Consider the following 17,471-nt stretch of genomic DNA (forward strand, 5'->3'; position numbering starts at 1 on the left):
GTTCCCCTGCAGTCGGTAAACAGTGAGCCTGCCAGCACCAGCATGAACTGACCATTTCATAACTTTGAACTGTTGAACCGGCCAGAGAAAGAAAGTCACATTTGCGTGAAGAGTAGAGACAGCCGACTGCTTCGGCACTGAAAAGTTCAGATTAATAAAATATCAAATTGAGTTGGGCTGTATTTTCTTCGTGACATTTAGAGTTGAATCTGTTGCGTGTGATTTTTCTATGCTAAAATGTACACAACCAAGTGAAAGGTTGCATGCAGATTCAAGGAGCTTCAGATTTAAAATGACTGAAACTTTTACTGTGTGCCGATTTTGTTTGGTGTGAAATCATTATTAAACGGTTATGTGGTGATCAGCTCGAATTAATTCTGAAGATACAAGTCACAGCTGATGTAGAGCTGTTCTAGCCAGAAAAAGTGCTAAACACTTCCTGCTCATTAGACATTAGACCTGTGCATGTTTTCTACTTTACTGATGACAAAGAACGGAGAAGATCAAGGACTTGATCGGAGGTTTGTTGGCCTTGCAGCTTCAGGCTTTCATCAGCCTTGAACTGGATCCAAAACAGCACTGGCTATTGGAACCCGCCTCTACATCAGAGAACAGGCTTTAATAATTTGTCATTCAGTCTCAGTAATTTATATAATGGTTGAAGCTCTGAGCGTGTAAAGTTTTACACTCTGTGGAGCTGAGTTCTATGACTTGGTTCTTGTTGGTGGTCTGCTGCTAGATGTTGCTTCAGTCTTCGTTTGTCTGTTTGGTGCTGGGCGGGTGGTGGACGGTGGTCGTGACACTCTGCAGGTGAGATGCACTTACAACAATGAAGTCGTTTATAAGCGATAATGTTGAAACAAAAGCAGTGGAGCTGCGCAGCTAGGTGACAATTCTGTTTTGCCTTTTGAATTATTAGTGCAGCTTTAAGCACGTTGTCAACACTCCAAGGGTCTTGGCAAGACGAGGACTTTTGAAACCTACTGAGCATATGGTTGGATGTAGATGGAACGCATTGTGCTGCAGGAGTGGTTTGAGAAGTTTCTGCATATGTTGTGATGCCCTTTTCCTGCCATGAAAACAGCATGTTTTTTATGGTAAATGACATGAAATCAGGCTTCTGCTGTTCTCCCCTAAAATACAAAGTTTGTACAGCCATCCTTCTGGCATCCAGCAGAGGGTTTGATGCTGTGAAGAAACCTGGCTGGAGTCTCCCTTCCAAAGCACCTGGGGGGGAAATGTCATTTTTTTTTCTTTCTGACATAAATATATTTCAAACAGCCCAAATTAAATAAACCTTCAACACAACGTGTCATGGAGAAAAACAGTCCCAGAAACGCAGAGCGTGACTCACTTCTGGCATTAAAAGAAATCCCCTCATCTGTTGTTTGGTTGGAAATGGAAAATGCCGTGTGAGTCCTGGGTCGACGTCAGGTGACGGAAACTGCGATGGCTAATGGTTTGTGCACTCCTGCTAATCAATCTCATTGACCAAGAGAGGCCCATGTTTTCACTGCGCGCGCTCCAATCAGGCTTCATATCGTTCGCCGCAGGATGAAGGATGATGATTCAGAACTACGTCGTATTCATTCAACGTTCTTTTTGCCCTCCGAGGAACCTCGGCCTGTGCCAGGAAAGTCTTACCCCGCAGTTTTAATGCTCTCTGAATATTGTGCGAGTGTTTCCTTATTTTATATTAGGTTTCAGTTATGTGGTACTTCCTTTAACACTTTGAGTTCAGACGGCGGTCAGTGGTTGAGCCTGAAAAACGTCCAGTTGGGAGGAAACGGATTTGAATTAAAGACGATATTCTAGCTGTTCAAGTCAATTACCGAGTTAATTGCGACAGTTCTGTGATCAGCTGCCCCCTTAATCTCAAACGTGGTCTGCCCAAAGGCCCCCATTTCACAGATTAATGGATAGGGATCGAGGCTGAATCTATCTCTAGCAAAAAGCTTGTTCATACTTAAATCCATCAAAAAGGCTCAACGGAACCCGTCTGTCTGTCTGTCTCCCCTTGTGAAGACCTTGCAAAGATGGGCCACTCAGACACAAGTGCACAGGCAGATGGACGTCCATGTGCTCGAGATAGCACCGAACATCAGGGTCATCAGTGCTGGCGAGCCTTGAGACGGATCGGTGCGCTGTGACACGGGGGGGGGGGGGGCAGGCAGTGCCATCGCTGCATGGTGAGACATGAGACGGAGCCCAGTCAGCAGTGTGGTGGCAATCGTGAAGGGAGAACATTTCAACCGTCCGTCCTTGCTGCAGAACCTTCACGGCTTTCGACACCTTTTTGACCTACTTGGGGGGGCGGCTGTCAGGCTGTCTGTTTATTCAACACTTTGGTTCAGATTAAGCTCAATATTAACCAGACTCTAAACCTTTTTATAACTTTGTCATAAGTCTGATGTCCCGGCTGGACATCAGACTTAAAGTTTGTGTCCCTTCCCTGTTTCACAGGACAAATTCCCACCGCACTCAGCTGGAATATAAATGTTATCAACGGCTGTGTCTCTCTCTTTTGTGATCAGCAAAAGTTTGATAAGGAAATAATAAATAATAATGAGTGTTTGTTTTAATTCATAAAGCGAACAGAGCAGACTGGTACGAGACGTGAGGAGGAAGAAGGATAAAGACACACAGGGAGGTAGTGTTGAAGGTACGTCGCACAGCGGAGCATTTCTTTCTGCCTCACATGTCCTTATAAGGCTGCTTGAATCGCTGCTTGAAAAGGCCGGTCTGGTCGGAGGAAGGCGAGGGCCTCATTAAGGAATTCAGCAGAACCAAAATAAAGTCAACATTTATTGAGCGTTAAAGAAAACCGAATATGAAAGGAAAGAAGTAAAGGATGAGGGGGCTGGAGGCCGGCCCGGCCTTGCCAGGGTACTGTGCTGTTATTTTTGGGAGCTGTGAATGGAGCCGTTATGCTGCAGCTATGGGCGTTGTGTCCCGCGTTTTATATGCGTGTGTGTAAAAAAAAGTCCTGGAGGCAGAGGGAAGGGCTGACCTTCGTCTGAAGCGAGCGGTTGGCACGTGAGGAGGAACACCTGTGACTCCAGCTTTCAGAACTGCTGGAGCTCAACGGCGAGCCCACCGCAGAGGGAATGAGACAGGGCTGCCTTCACTGCTCGGCACGCGCTGTCCAGATGAACCGCGGAGCTTTGATCCTTTTAATAAACCGCCGGTGCTAATGCACCACTGAAAGTTAAGGTCTTCATTGAAAATCATGAAAACAGACTCAAGACTTGTGCCAGTTTTATTCCTCATTATCGGAGATGAAAATGATATGAGGGGAAACTGCCGTCTTCGCTCCATGAAAACTGGAGGCCATCCTCAGGGGTTCGAATAATTACACCATTTTTGACAACAACTAATAAGAGTCCTTATTTGGCATGAAGTGATAATTTATTATGGTTTGTCTTATCAACTAGTCGTTAGGGTTAGGGTTTATATATATATATATATATATATATATATATATATATATATATATATATATAAAGTATATATATATAAGTTGTTATTTTAACATACTTAAACCGTACCCCCACACAAATAATCCTGGATGCAGATGGATAAGCAGGTAGTCAGAGATATGAATCACAGTCACGATTCATATGCATGGAGATTCAGGCTGCTGTTCAGGTACTCAGTCAAGCATGTGTAATACATATGCAAATACAATGCAAATGTATATGATACACATGCAGAAATGCACAAAATGTGAATCCTACGCATACACACACACACACACACACACACACTACACGATTTTCAAGTGTGATCTAGCGGGTGTGAAAGTGTGCATGTTACGAATACATTACATAAGATTTCCCTAGAGTGTAAACATGCCGAGTAGAATACCTGACTGTGTGTGTGGGTTCATTCTGCTTAGTGTGCAGCTCTGCATTCGGACCGCAGTTCCTCCTCCTGCAGCGGTTTCTTCTCGCTCTCCTTTTCTTGGGTCTTCTCTGCGGCCCCCTGCCCTCCCCGGCACGCCCGTGGCTTCGGTCCTCCTCATCATTGTCCTAATTGACTTATTAGCAGGGTGTTGAACATTTGCTGGGCTTTGCCCGAGGTCGGCATGGTGGCCAGCTGCAAACTCATTATCACTTTATTATTCTGTGTCAGACTCTAATTTATTCCCCCGCTGCACTCTGTGGCGGCCTGCTGTGCTTCGGGATCACACCCGCCCCGCCCTCTCCCCTCCCCTTAATCGCCTCTAAGCTGTGGGAAGATGCGATGGGGTGAGATGGATTGACGGTGGTGGGGGGAGAGGATCCTGGTTATGGTGAGAGACTAGTGGAGGTATAAAGCAGGAGCTCATTATCACAGTTGTACACACTCCATGCAGTGACCCCGAGAGGCAGTTGTACAGCTGATAACTCGGCATTCTTTATCAGTAAGATTCTACTGGACAATGTCTTTTTTTTATTTGAACCCTCTAAGCTGCCAATCAACAGCTGGTGATGATGATGATGATACATTATAGCGACAAGGAACAGTCCTGATAGCAGAGGGGCTCTACGGCCAATTACAGCCATTTAAAAAACACCTTATTTCATTATTTTGAGTTATAATGTAAAGAAGCAACATTTTACCCATCGTTGAAATATTTGTAACAAATAATTAGCTAATTTAGTAAGCTAAGTTCATTAGTCGGCCAGTGAGGAAAAATGTGATGCAACACTTTTATTTGTATGGTCAGTCAGTGGCAGCCGGTGCGTTTTCTTGCTGGGCCTTCAGTGTGTCGTACTACAATAACCAACGGGCTCCTTATGTTCCCACTGTTACAGGTTAAAACACCTCAAACAGTCATTTAAAGGGAAATATAATACGGGTAGATGAAATACAGCGTTCTGATTGGTTGAGAGTGAGTCCTGAGTATTGACTAAATGCGATGCACAACATTTGCTGGTTAATACTAGTTTGTGCTGAAAGGCAGCTATTTACTTACTAATTATAATTTCGCTGGTAACGGTATTATAAAAGCAAGGTACTTCATCTTAATAATGTAACTGTTCAAGTGTTGCCTAACAACACCCCCAATAACTGTTACATTATTGGATGATAAAGTACAGCCTCTCGTACCTTATTGCTTTAATAAAAATGTGACATGCAACTCACCACCTACAGATACAAAAGATGCATGAATCTGCGCGTGATGGGATGCTGCGTAATTAACGGGTAGTCAAATCGAAGTACAAATTACAAGTATAAATTGTTCAAGCCTCATGTTCTCTGGGTCAGAAAGGAGCCTAAACGTTCAGTAGTTAGATCAGTATACGCATTGGTCATATCCTCAGGGATGTTTTTTATTTTATGGGAATTTGGTGGTTTTAGCAACCGGAGGGATTCTAGACTTTGATTCTGCAATAAAACTCAACGTAAGGCTCAAGATTCCAGTATATTGAGTTGTATCTTTACAATAGCACTCAGTAGAATTCCTCAGTGTGGGAAAGGCTGTGAAACGAGGTTTCGACCTTGTCATGTTGGAAAATAAAACTGTAAAACTTGATTTGTAATTTCCTGAAACAAGGGAATAAAGCCCCGTTGTTACTGTTTGGATTTGGATACGCTATTGGATTTCCAGAGAACTGCTCTGCTTGAATAAAACTTAAAGATAAAAAAAACACTTGTTTAGGGACATCAACTCATGACTTCAGTCTCGGGTTTGATTTTCTCATTGAAATCCCCCTTAACTGTGTCCTCTGTCTCCGGCTGCCCAAATCCAGGACAGAGAGGCTCTGACTTGATAACGTTGACACACTTATCTAGGTCGTCTTCAATTATTGTTTAATGAGCTCTTTTACGCCGTGTTCCTTCTCTCAAATTACATGTAGACCGTCCTACCCTGTGATTGCAGATGGTTGTTAGGGCTCAACGCAGCCTGAAGGCAAACGCTGAAAGAAAGCACCGAGACCTTTTACATAATGTTTTTTTACTGCCAAATGTTTATTTCAAATGCAATTCTTGAGGTAAAAAATGCCGGACTGGAGCATGACGGCAGCCGAAGGGGGTAAAAAAAACAACTTGTTTTGTAAAAATGCAAATGCGTTATCTAACGTAATTATAAACTTGCTAATGAGGCATTAGTTTAATTAGTACAGACCCCTTGGCACTTGCAGGTATTATTAGTATGTTTCTATGCGCACTGTGTGTTAACAATGCAATGAGGAGGACCCTTGGTAGTTTCTTTATACATTATATATTAACAGATTTTTCCATGGAAAGTACAAGCATCTTTGTCAGTGGAGGCATTGCTCTATAACCGGGTCTTCTGTCCTAATTTACAGAGAATTTAATCTTTTTCGACCTGGATCCTGGAATATTGTGGACAAATCCAGCCATGGGTTGCTTGCAGGGCTTACGTCTACATCTGCAGCCACTAAGCTGCTGCTGCTGTTACTTCCTTTTGTCCAGCGTAAGAATGAGGAAAAATGAAATTAGAAATCCTCTGAAATCTCAAATATGGAACCATGTGAGTGGCAGAAATGAAGCGGGTGAACAGTGGCACGCATTTGATTCTGATCTCAAAGGATTTGATACAGCAGTGTGTCTTCATCTTGACTTCTCCCATGACAGAGATCAGGAGCACGTGGGTGGGGGAGGAAACTAGTGCGTGTACATCCTTGTCTGCTCATACTGATGTTGAGCTGGAGTCGTCAGTATTCAGCTCTGTTGCTCTGTGCCACCTGTTTGTTTAGATCTCTAGATCGAACTCATTAATCTGGTCAAACATCATACATGCAGATATCTCATTTTCATGCTGATGAAGTGTATGATGAAGGCTCTGGATCCCTCTTAAGCCCCGGTAAAGCTCCGTTAATTGACATGTTAATCTGGCGTGTATCATGGCCTCTGTATGATCAATGCACGGTGAGCAAGTCTGATGGTACAAAGAGCCGCTGAACAATGGACTGACGCGTGTGCGTGTGTGTGTGCGCGTGTGTGCGTGCGTGAAGTGTTGTTGGGAAGGTCGGCTTGAGCAGAACTGTCCGGCTCCTTGTTCAGCTTCTGGTCGCCTCTTGGCCATCTTCATTGTAAGGTTGAAGCTGGTTGAAAACGGTGGTTAATTAATCCAATAACGTGAGCCAACATATCGACGTTTATCGGTATTTAAGTATTTTACGGAATTCTGACTCTTTGTGATGACTATCCCAAAAATACTCCGCAGGCACTAAAGACATCAATGGCATCAAAGCCATTTGATTCAGTGCTAATATGCATCATCTTTAAAGGAGCTTTGGAGAAACGGACCCCATTTATCTTCAAAATCAAGTTGGAGTTTGCAAAGTAGTGTATTTTAAAAAAAATCTCTTAAAAAAAAAAAGGTTGAAGCTTAAACAGTTAATGTTCATGAAAGAATGGACCACGTGAACCGCTAATGTCTGTTTTAGGTCATGTTATCTATGGAGTCATATCACGCTCTCCCCTTTACAGCTCCTTTACAGCTCTCAATTTTTCTTCACTTACAGGAACAATTGTTTCATTTCCCGCTCAGTTCGAGGTGTTTATGCTTTGTGCAGATATCCGTCATACGGCGTCGCGGGGGGGCTGCAGTCAATCCCAGTGAACTACACAGCGACAAACTCCGGACTGGTCGCCAGCCAGTCGCAGGGACAGCAAAGATGTTTTACCTTAAATCTTTAATAGCACACGGCAGTATTTGTCATAAATGAAAAACGTGGTTCTTTATCTCACCCTTAGATCAGTTTAGTTTGCCATTGTGTCCTCACTCCGATGTAACAATCACCCTTGGCCTCTTTTCACTGTTACAAAGATCTATATACAATTTTGTTCATGACATAAACATTTAAACTCTTGCTTCAAGCTGCCCGTTGATGCCCCGTGCGTTAATGACGTCCGATACGCTGCCTGCACACAATGCTCCATCTGTGTTGACACTGTGGCTTTGCTCCTCGTACCACAAACCCCTCAGTACATCACGTCAACAGAGCAAGTTGATCTGAAAGATTCTGCGTGCAACTCGGCAAAGATAAACTACTAGCAGGGATGTTTTACCTCCCATTAAGTAGCGCTGTATCTTTCTTTTGTTGTTCTGTCTGTACGCATGACATCATCGTGTCCATCCCGGGAGAGGGATCCTCTGAGGCTATTTTGGGATCTTTGGGCTGCACAAAATGAGTTTGAAAAATGTACTTTTCAGCTTCCAGCTAATCTTGGTTGCTGGTTGTGAATATGAGCAGATGGCCCGTTGCTGTCTGGCTTCTCCGTTCTGCTTTGTGTAGTTGTGGTGCTGCTTGAGGTCCAGTGGGATGATGTTGTTCGTAGCTTTTATTGCTACAAGCAAAACGAACCACCACAAGTGGTTGTAGCCCCTTGTCTGTTTTCATGGTGGTCCACACTGTTTGGTTCCAATCCATTCTCATGAGTAGAGGACGAGGTATTTTCCATTGGTTCTGATTGTTCTGTAAACTGTTGACGCTTGACCTTGTGAAGTCAGAAAGCTTAATGACGTGATTTGGCCCAAAGTGCTTTGTCGTTGCACTTCATATTTTTCTGTTATTTACAGCTTCTGATGCTGTTATAAGCCCAAAGCTGCTGTTCGTTCCACCAGAAACCTCACGGACCACATTTAACATTTTCAGGATTCTAATGAAATGCATTTCTAGTAAATACATATTCTTGGCTGATTTACATTAAGTGAATATTATCCATCATCAATCTTGATGCCAATATACATGTCGCATTAATGCTTCTTCTGGGACTGTAAGTACAGCCTGAAGCTACTATGGACTCATTTTCCATAAACGGTCGAGTGGCATCCCAAGATGATTATTTTAATTCTGGATGTAAACCTGATTTGAATGTTTAGTCCTGCGTATTGATCAGCAAGTGATCAATATAAAGGAATTAAAGTCTGAGTTCCAATCTCCTTTCTCTTTGATTGCTGGTTTCTAGTAAAAGAATACAAAAACAAATCAAAGTCCAATAAATGTCAAATGAATATTGATCAAACAACAAAAGACATTAACAAGTTTCTGTCAAATTATTTTAAAAAAGATTCATTTTTTCTCTACAAACCATTCCTATATTTTGCTTTCTTTTAAAATCACCATATCTGTGCATTTACAATTACACTCATCCGGGTGCTGCAGTTACTATTTCATGATGCCTTGTGACGTTAATCTAGAAGGATGTTGAATAGTTCCATGGACCTGAACCTCCACCAGCTCCACTGTGCAGCATTAACGTGCTTGCTTCTCAGAATATGTGTCATGCGTAATGCTATAATACTCATTCACCATGCTAAGTACTTAGCGTTCAGGGATATTTTAACAATAAACCTTCAAAATGATTGAAATACTTTAAGATGTACGTGTTTTTCATCATCTATATTGTGTATGTGCGAGATGCATATCAGCCATTTAAGTGTCTTTGTGTGTCTGTGTGCCAAACCTCTTAGAGTAGATCAATGTTATTACAGTGTAATGTATGAGTGCTCCTGTGATTTGACTGGCGCTTGTCACGCATTTCTCTCCTAGGAAAAGAAAAGTGAACCATTTAAAGCACGGCCATTCATGCCTTGCTGCTCTGTTTAATGTCTCGACGTAATGTAATTACCGTCGCTCTGAATCTCGCTCTACACTTTTAATTAACACGCCTAAGAATAGGGAAATGGAGCAAAAATGCAAAATTAATTGAATGCGAGAGTGAAAGAAAGGGAGAAGAAATTCTAGTTTGTACTTTTAAGAGTTGACTCCCCCGGGGTTTGTGTTTCAAGGTCTGTGTATTACTGAGGTGCCGTGGCCTCCATTTTTAAAAATAAAGAACGGAATTTAAGCTTTATAGAGAGCAGAATAATGATGTGGATTCTTGCTGGGAGAAATAGTCTTTTAATAAGTGAGGGCCGGCAGCTCTCAAGGCTGCAGAGACGGGATTAATGCGGCAGCCAAGAATCATTTATACAGGAATCAGTCGGGCTCGCACACTATTGATCTCATCCCACACGTTCACTAAAACAAACACAAGGTCAATTACTTTATTCCATTTAATGTATGTTGACTAAATAACGTTTGCTTAGTTTTCCAATAATTGATTGAAAAAAGTTACTGCACAATAGTAAATCATAAAAAGTATTGTTGGTCCTGTTGAATGTGTGTATATGTATATGCAAATCTATACATACGTAAATATAACAAGTTTGACATGTAAATATATATTATAGTATGTTATAGTAAAAGAACTAAAAGAAAATCTGATTAAAAGAGGGTTCTGTGGAAAGGTATGTTGAGGAGAAAAAAGTTCTTAGTAGTATATTGAAAAAAATAGAACGCAATAGAATGTCAAAAGAATGCATAGTTTGATGAGTCAGTAATATTTTCTTTCAACTTGCTATTCTCTTCTATTATTACAACATGCAAAAGTAGTCAGTAAAGATTGTTGAATAAAAGGAATTAGTACAGAATGCTGAATTAAAAAACAATTCAAGTTGTTACGTGAGGAAGTAGCACTACAGACACGATGATTAGCCTGTAACTGACGAGGTATTTAAGAGTCCTTTGTTATGATGAGACATGATATTGAAATACTTACGGATTGAATATATCGCCAAATGGCGTACACTCAATTTTAAAGAATTCCTCATTTATTGGCTACTGCTTTGATTAAAAGAGGGTTCTGTGTATCTTGAGGAAAAAAGGTTCTCTTGTAGTATGTTGAAAAAAATAAAGTATCTCATAAATACCACTGTATACTTTCCCCCCAAAATCTATAGTATAACTGCTAGGAAACAAATATTTTTGAAAAGGTCACTGTATAGCAAGTCCAATATAGTAATAGTAATCTTTAAAAACATATTCATAGTATATTATCTTGTAAAAAGTGAGTATAGGATAATAATACTCAAGTGTGTTGAGAAAATAGTATAGAATGTCAATTATGTGTTGAAGAATAATTATTGTATAGTATGCCAAAAGTAGTTTTAGTAAGTCTAAAAGTAATTCATTATAATATGACTAATAGTATAATAATTGAAGCAGTATAAGAAATTAATAGAGGTGAAATATAGTCTGTTGAAGTTCTAGTAGAAACGTTCAGAAAGCTGTTAAGTAATTTATACGTCACAAAATTGTAAAAAAAACTGCTAGTACAGTAATTTTAGCCAGACACTTTATCAAATACCCAAATAGGAACTTTTGTTGAACGTTGCCAACCAAAAGATAAAATACACATCCTCATTTTGTTTTGCTCAACAAAATATTTTCTTTTATTCTGCAAGAGAACTGAATATGGCTCCACTGATAAACGTACATTAGTTTCAGCTCATAAACAAATGTAGACCTACAACCAACAAACTGTTGCAACCAATACGAGAAAGTAAAGTGAACTGTGATTGGCAAAACACATTTGAAGGACAGAATACCAAGAGAAGCCGCTGGCCGGTAACACTGAGAAAGAGACTGCTTACAGCTGCGAGGCACGACGTCGTATCCACGCATATCAATGCCTCTTCAGAAGTTCAGGTCATTCAAATGAAACCAGACAGTTATTTCAAATATAGATAGAATCAAGATCAAATTCTGGGGACTTTACGTAAAAATTTGCGCCAACAATAGCAAACTGCTTTGGCATAACTTGGGGGGGGGGGGGGGGGGTGTGAATCATTGTTTAGCAGTTTAGGATATTTGCTCCCATTGTTACAATACGACATGGAATAATAACATTTGGAAAATGTTTAACGAGGACAGAAATATTCCAAGCCCAATGTCATCAAAGCGCGTGTGTAAAAGGGCTCCTTTCTCAGTATTACGCTGTTATGGCATCATACAACTGCCACTCGTCTCAGCTGTAAGCGGCGATAAACTTGCTATATTAAATTCAGATCTGAATACACCATAAACAGACAAATAACAGTTGTTTTTTTCAAAGACATCTTATTTTCCATTTTCTTTTATACACAAAAAACAACAGTCAAGAGTACCAAATATGCATGCTGGATCTGTACGTATGTCAAAAAGGGTAAGTGGGGAAACGGCATATACACTTCTTTTTTTTTTTTTAATCTTTTTTTCAAGTTAGTTTATTTTAAAAGTTCTTTTATTTTCATATATATATATGAAGCTGTTTCTCCTCGAAGCTGTGCTGGGTACTGTGATCAGATGAGCAGTGGTAAGAAACAACACAACTCTTTGCTGAGAATCACAAACCCATTCAAACCTGGCTGCAAATAAAACTTTGCAGAAACTGCTCGAGGGCGAGCAGTAGTATTTGTAGTAACGGAAAGTACTATTTCGGTAGCAGAGGAACAACAGACAGTTGCTAGTTTTAACAGTCCTCGGGTGGTGGCGAGCATAAACACCGTCACAGAAAGGTAACAGGAGGCTTATTGTACCTTTCCGTTCCAGAGACTGCACCTTTGTTTGGATCAAAAAGTTCCTTTATTTTCTTAGAGGTGGATCTAAGACTTTTTTTAATTCTGGAGTTATTTGAGTTTTCCAACGTGAAAACTCAACCAAACAGTCTGTAGAACTAAACTTGACGTATTTTGGTTTGTCCCACTAACGCTGAACTCCTTCCTGTCCTGTCCTTAGTACTACAACGAGAGAAACGCAGCCCGTTCCAAAGACGTCTGCACTGCGGGAGTGGAACGGGTGCACCTGAGGCTAAACATGCGCTCCTCCACCAAGAACCCCTGGCCGACAGAAATGGGGATATTGCATGTTGTGGTGGAGTGACTCCGAAGGAGAAGCCGTCCTGCAGAAACCTCAAACGTGTAAGTGTTGGATGCATCTGACTGAAATGATCAAAAACGGCCGACGCTTTAAAGAGAGTTGATACAAATATTTTTGGCCCTCTGTGCAGCAGGTTACTGCTGTTGGAGGGAGAAGTTTCTTCTTCAAAATACACATCCATTTACATTTGATACCTCTTTGGAAGTATAAACATGGAAAAGAAAAAAGTTGGTCTTATCAAATTGCTGTCAAATGAACAAAGCCCCCGAGGTTCCCCAAATATAAGTGTATATATAATAATATTTTTTTAACACACAATAAAAAAATGCACTGCCATCCATTTAAAGGGAACTTTATGTGAAGATTCTCCAAACACATTTTTGCTCTTGAGATTTTTGCAGGACCTGTTCAACAGATACAGAAAAGTTTAAAATTGCAGTAAGTATCCAAACTCCAGCTATGGCCAGTCAAGACTTTTTGTAGTTCTGTGAAAAGAAGTCAGTTTGTACACAAACAGAGGAGTGCAGATCAAGTTACATCTGATTGATTCTACATCGGGACATGTTTAAACTCTGCACAGATGAACCAACAATCCTGGCTAGCTGTACGGGACACGCACTCACAGAACGTGGTTTTATCGTCTGAGTTGTGTAAATATCAAGGCAATGGAGACAAAAAGAAAATCATCACTGATACATCCATTTCCAATGATCGACAACTGAAGGATTAACGAGAACTGAAATCTTTGGTCTTAATGTTTTGGGGGGAAAAATGAAAACAGTCAAAGAACAGCGACTACGACTCAAAGTGTAACGTCTTTAAGCTCTGTGTGCACGGCGGACACGACACCGCCGTGTGAATGTGACTCGTGATGCTCACGCAGACGCCACAGGTTAATATTAAAACAAGTCTATTGTAGATTACAATGTGTGCAATTTCAGACGAGCCCTCTGTGGAGGAAAAGATCCGAACGTATCGCTGAGAAGTTTCAAAAAAGCGCCTCCTGCCCTCCTAAAGTAGCTCTGCGTCTGCCTGTAACCAATACTGTACATCTGTCATAAAACTCTAAAAACCCCGGCCCTGCTCACTGTGAAACAAACTTCTTTTCAGGTTTATTTTTCCTTCAATAAATGTATTTCATATAAAGACATTCAATAGTGAGCAATGCAATACAGTTCAAGTAATAAAGTTAGGGATGTTTTGGAGGTCCCTGTTCGGAAAGAAAACATAAAACCTTCAGACTGTGTGGTGATGGGGGTGGGGGGGGGGGGGGGGGGGGGGGCTTGACTAGGCTACAGGAAGCAATGAAGGACACGCCTCTTGAAGGGAGGACACTTCAGAAGTCAGAGATGTAGGGCTCTAGCTTAATCGGCTGAGAGTGATTGACGTCTCATTGCAGAAGTAACCCTGATTTATTGATGTAGGTTTTTGTAAATCGCTGGTTTTGTTGTGTGATCGTTTCTACGGTAAACCTGAAACACCTGAGGGTTAATGAGCAGAAAGGGTCGTGGAGACGTTGAACGTCCGCCGGATGGAACAGGCCGTCGTTCCCGATAGCACCTTGAGAGTTATGATCGTCACGGCCAAACACGACTGGTGGTGCTTGGGGGGGGGGGGGGGGGGTGCGCCGTGGACACGGACTGATCCTATTTGTACATTCAAGATTAAGTGGGTAAGCCCCGCCTTCCCTTCAGACACCCGCAAAGTCGACACTTATGTTCTAATTCTTGCAAGTTCAAAATTTGGTTAAAAAAAAGTCACATTTCCTGTGTGAACGTGACTTTGTGCCCTGAAATAAGAGACGCGGGAGGCGCAAAACAAGCCTGCATCGCTGAATGCGTCCAATGACAATTTGCTTTTACGCGGTTATGCTAATTGCCATGTGGCCTTGTTTACGTTTACTTCTCAAGACCTCGTCCAACCTCTGACCACGAGGTCCCAGTAGGTGCTGCGTGTAGCACCAGCACATATTGGAACAGATATACATGGTTGAGGATGTTATTTTAAACCTAATCTTTATCGATGTGCCGACCATGTGAGGATAACTGGAAGCAGTTATGGAACCGCGTGATTTTCAATTGTCTTTTGAGGTTCGGTCAACTTAGATAAAGTGCCGGCATGAGGACACGCAAAACAAATCAGAGATGGCTTATTATCAATGGCTTCCAGGTCCAGAGACCTGACCTCCCGCTGGTCATCTACCTAATGTGAGCAGAGGGACGGCGTGACATCGTCGGGGGTTACGACAGCGTGGGGAATGGAGGAGGACACGTACCGTGGTGAGTATCATTCATTCACACAGACTCTCCTGCAGCAACTCAAACAACGGCCCTCTTCCGTCCACCTGATTCACGCCTGTCATAACTGTGTGTGTTTTGTACCGCAAAAAACAACGACAGAGCGCTGAATCCGACTTTGTAACCAGTCTTTTTTTGGTGGAGACCCTCTTCAATGTTCTCCTGTGAGCGAGTGTGTTTTAAGGGAATGAAGAGCAGCTGTCGAACAAGGTCAAGATATTATCTGCCCTCCTCGCTGCTCTGCTGACCTTCGCTTTCCATCCTTTAAATAGCTGCAGATTATGAGGTGGGCATAACCCCCCCCCCACCCCTCAAAAAGGAACAGCCGATCAGCATTATCGTATCCTTACAGCAGCCAGTCAGTAACACTGATTTCTAGGTAGAATAGAGTCCAACTTTCGTCCTTATTTAATTATTGTGATGCTCTTTTAGTCTTGGACAGAAAATGCTTCCACTGGTTTTAAGGTGAAGCAGCTGCACTGATTATCTGACCGGCGTGCGCCACACAACGCTAGATTGCACGTTCATCCAAGTATTCAGTATTTTCTTCTAAAACCCGCTTTGTCCAAAGATACAAGCTCATTATTTGATGGTTTTTTAACCCACGGTTGTTATATTCCGGTCACTCTTTCAAACCACACATAAAATGGGTTTCAGTTTTCTTTCATGCTTTTGGTGAAATGGGACATTAGTCTGGTTTAAGTGTAGCACCATTTGTGACCTCAGCACTCAAGAATCATTTCTATAAAAGTAGCCGACATGGACAAATTGCGCTTGTATTGCTATTAATACCAGATTTGTTTGTTCATAAAAGGAGTAAATAATATTTGATCTTCCCCTCGCTTCACTCAGTCATGGCCTCCAATGAAGTGGGACATCTAGTGGTTGGAAGGGTTGTACAGGTCCGCTGTTTGGCTTAGCAGCAAACACGTTTACAGGACGGCTGAGGTATTAGAAGAATACCGAACTATAAGACCGTTTACGTTGTGATTCGGGCTGCAGGAGATCAATTACTCTAAAGGGTCATAGCCCACGTGACACAAGATGGATAAAGAAAGTCTCAAAACAACTCGTTTCACTTGCCAATTATCTTTTCATTGGCAGACTGGCTACTTTATTGATGAATCATTTTGACGTTTCGCCTACAAGGAGAACGCTAGGTGAGCAAATCACAGAGCAGAGTACAGAGTGCCGAGGTCACATCTGGAACTCGTTCAAGTGCTTCATACTCCCCCATCTGTGTTTACAGAAGGCCTTGGCGTATGTTTCCGTACCATTTGGTTTTCCAAAAAGGCTATTTGGTGCACAAGCACGTGGCCCAAAACTCGGTTTTATGTGTGGTCTCAAACACACCATTCATTTCCCTCCATTCGACAAAAAAACCAAACCCACCAGCTGACTCTGTCCCCCCCCCACTTTGGTCTCTGGTTCCGTGACGTTGCCATTTAGACATTGGCAAAAATATATAAACAAAAGAAAAACCAAGTTTCAGCTAAGCAAAAATAATACAAAATAAAAAAGTAGTTTAAAAGCAAGCCTTCGTTTTTAGACTACAAAACTGTTTTGTGTCGCCCCCTAAACTCTTGAGCAGCAGTCTACATGGAGGAACACTTCATGAAATGAGTGTCCGTTGTCGCGTTATGCTACATTATTTTAGCTTTTTGTACGGAAAGGACAGACACATGACATCATCTCCTCTTGCATTTACCCCAAAAAGTTACGCTTAACGAAAGGAAACAAGCAAAATAAGTTCGTAATATTATCATCCGAGGTGCAAACAGAAAAGAAACATTTGGGAATGTTTTGTCTTCGTCGTCTATTGGAGTTTCCCGTAAAAGGTCTGAGCTGGAGTTTGGGTAGCAGCGGGGTCAATCTGAAGTGTCCTACTCCGTTTCCTTCCTTCACATTCACAAACATTTAAAACTTCCTTGTGCAAATCAAGCAGTCTTTAGAAAGAATGCCCTCCGAAATAGTTCTTGTAAAAATATATAACTCCAAGGTGGCTGACGTGTGTGTTGCAGCTAGTGTTTAATTTGTTTTTATCTTTGTCGGGTCTGGTGTTGGGGTTGCTTTGCATTTCACCCAAGCCCCCCCCCGCTTCATCCTCCCTTCCAGCAGAGGGGGGGGGTGGGGCTCATCTGCGTCCGGAGGGCATCTGTGCGTAGACGGGGTAAGCGAGGCGCACGTTGAGCGAGTCATTGTGCTGCACCAGGGAGGCCTGGCGGTAGTGGAGCACCAGGTCCTTCAGGCTGCTGTACAGGTTGTACGGCTCGGCGAAGCCGAAGCCTCGCGGCGTGCTGTAGATCACGCAGTGCTTCACCTCACCTTCCACACTGGGGACAAAGAGAAGACGGCTTCAATCAAACCACATCAGTGTTCGTGTATCCTTTTTTTCATTTAGCATGTTTGTTGTATGCACGTTTAGTCGGAGTGCAATTTAGTAAAACAGCTTTATTGGTATTCTGCGGTAGTT

At 42.0% G+C, this 17,471-nt stretch overlaps 1 protein-coding gene across 7 annotated transcripts in view; it reads right to left on the reverse strand.

The window, feature by feature from the left end:
- Nucleotides 1-11,207: 11,207 nt before the first annotated feature.
- pik3r3b (phosphoinositide-3-kinase, regulatory subunit 3b (gamma)) overlaps nucleotides 11,208-17,471 on the reverse strand; it is a 142,647-nt gene continuing 136,383 nt past the window's right edge. For 6 of the 7 annotated variants that reach the window (XM_040183752.2, XM_040183753.2, XM_040183751.2 and 3 more), the window contains one exon: nucleotides 16,072-17,331. In XM_040183752.2, coding sequence (XP_040039686.1) covers nucleotides 17,133-17,331 — 199 coding nt within the window. In that variant the 3' untranslated portion in view covers nucleotides 16,072-17,132. Of the gene's footprint in view, nucleotides 17,332-17,471 lie in introns of all 7 variants that reach the window. The other variant, XM_040183755.2, reaches the window with a different exon arrangement.

This window comes from Gasterosteus aculeatus, chromosome 8, assembly GCF_964276395.1.
Source record: "Gasterosteus aculeatus chromosome 8, fGasAcu3.hap1.1, whole genome shotgun sequence".
Taxonomy (NCBI): domain Eukaryota; kingdom Metazoa; phylum Chordata; class Actinopteri; order Perciformes; family Gasterosteidae; genus Gasterosteus; species Gasterosteus aculeatus.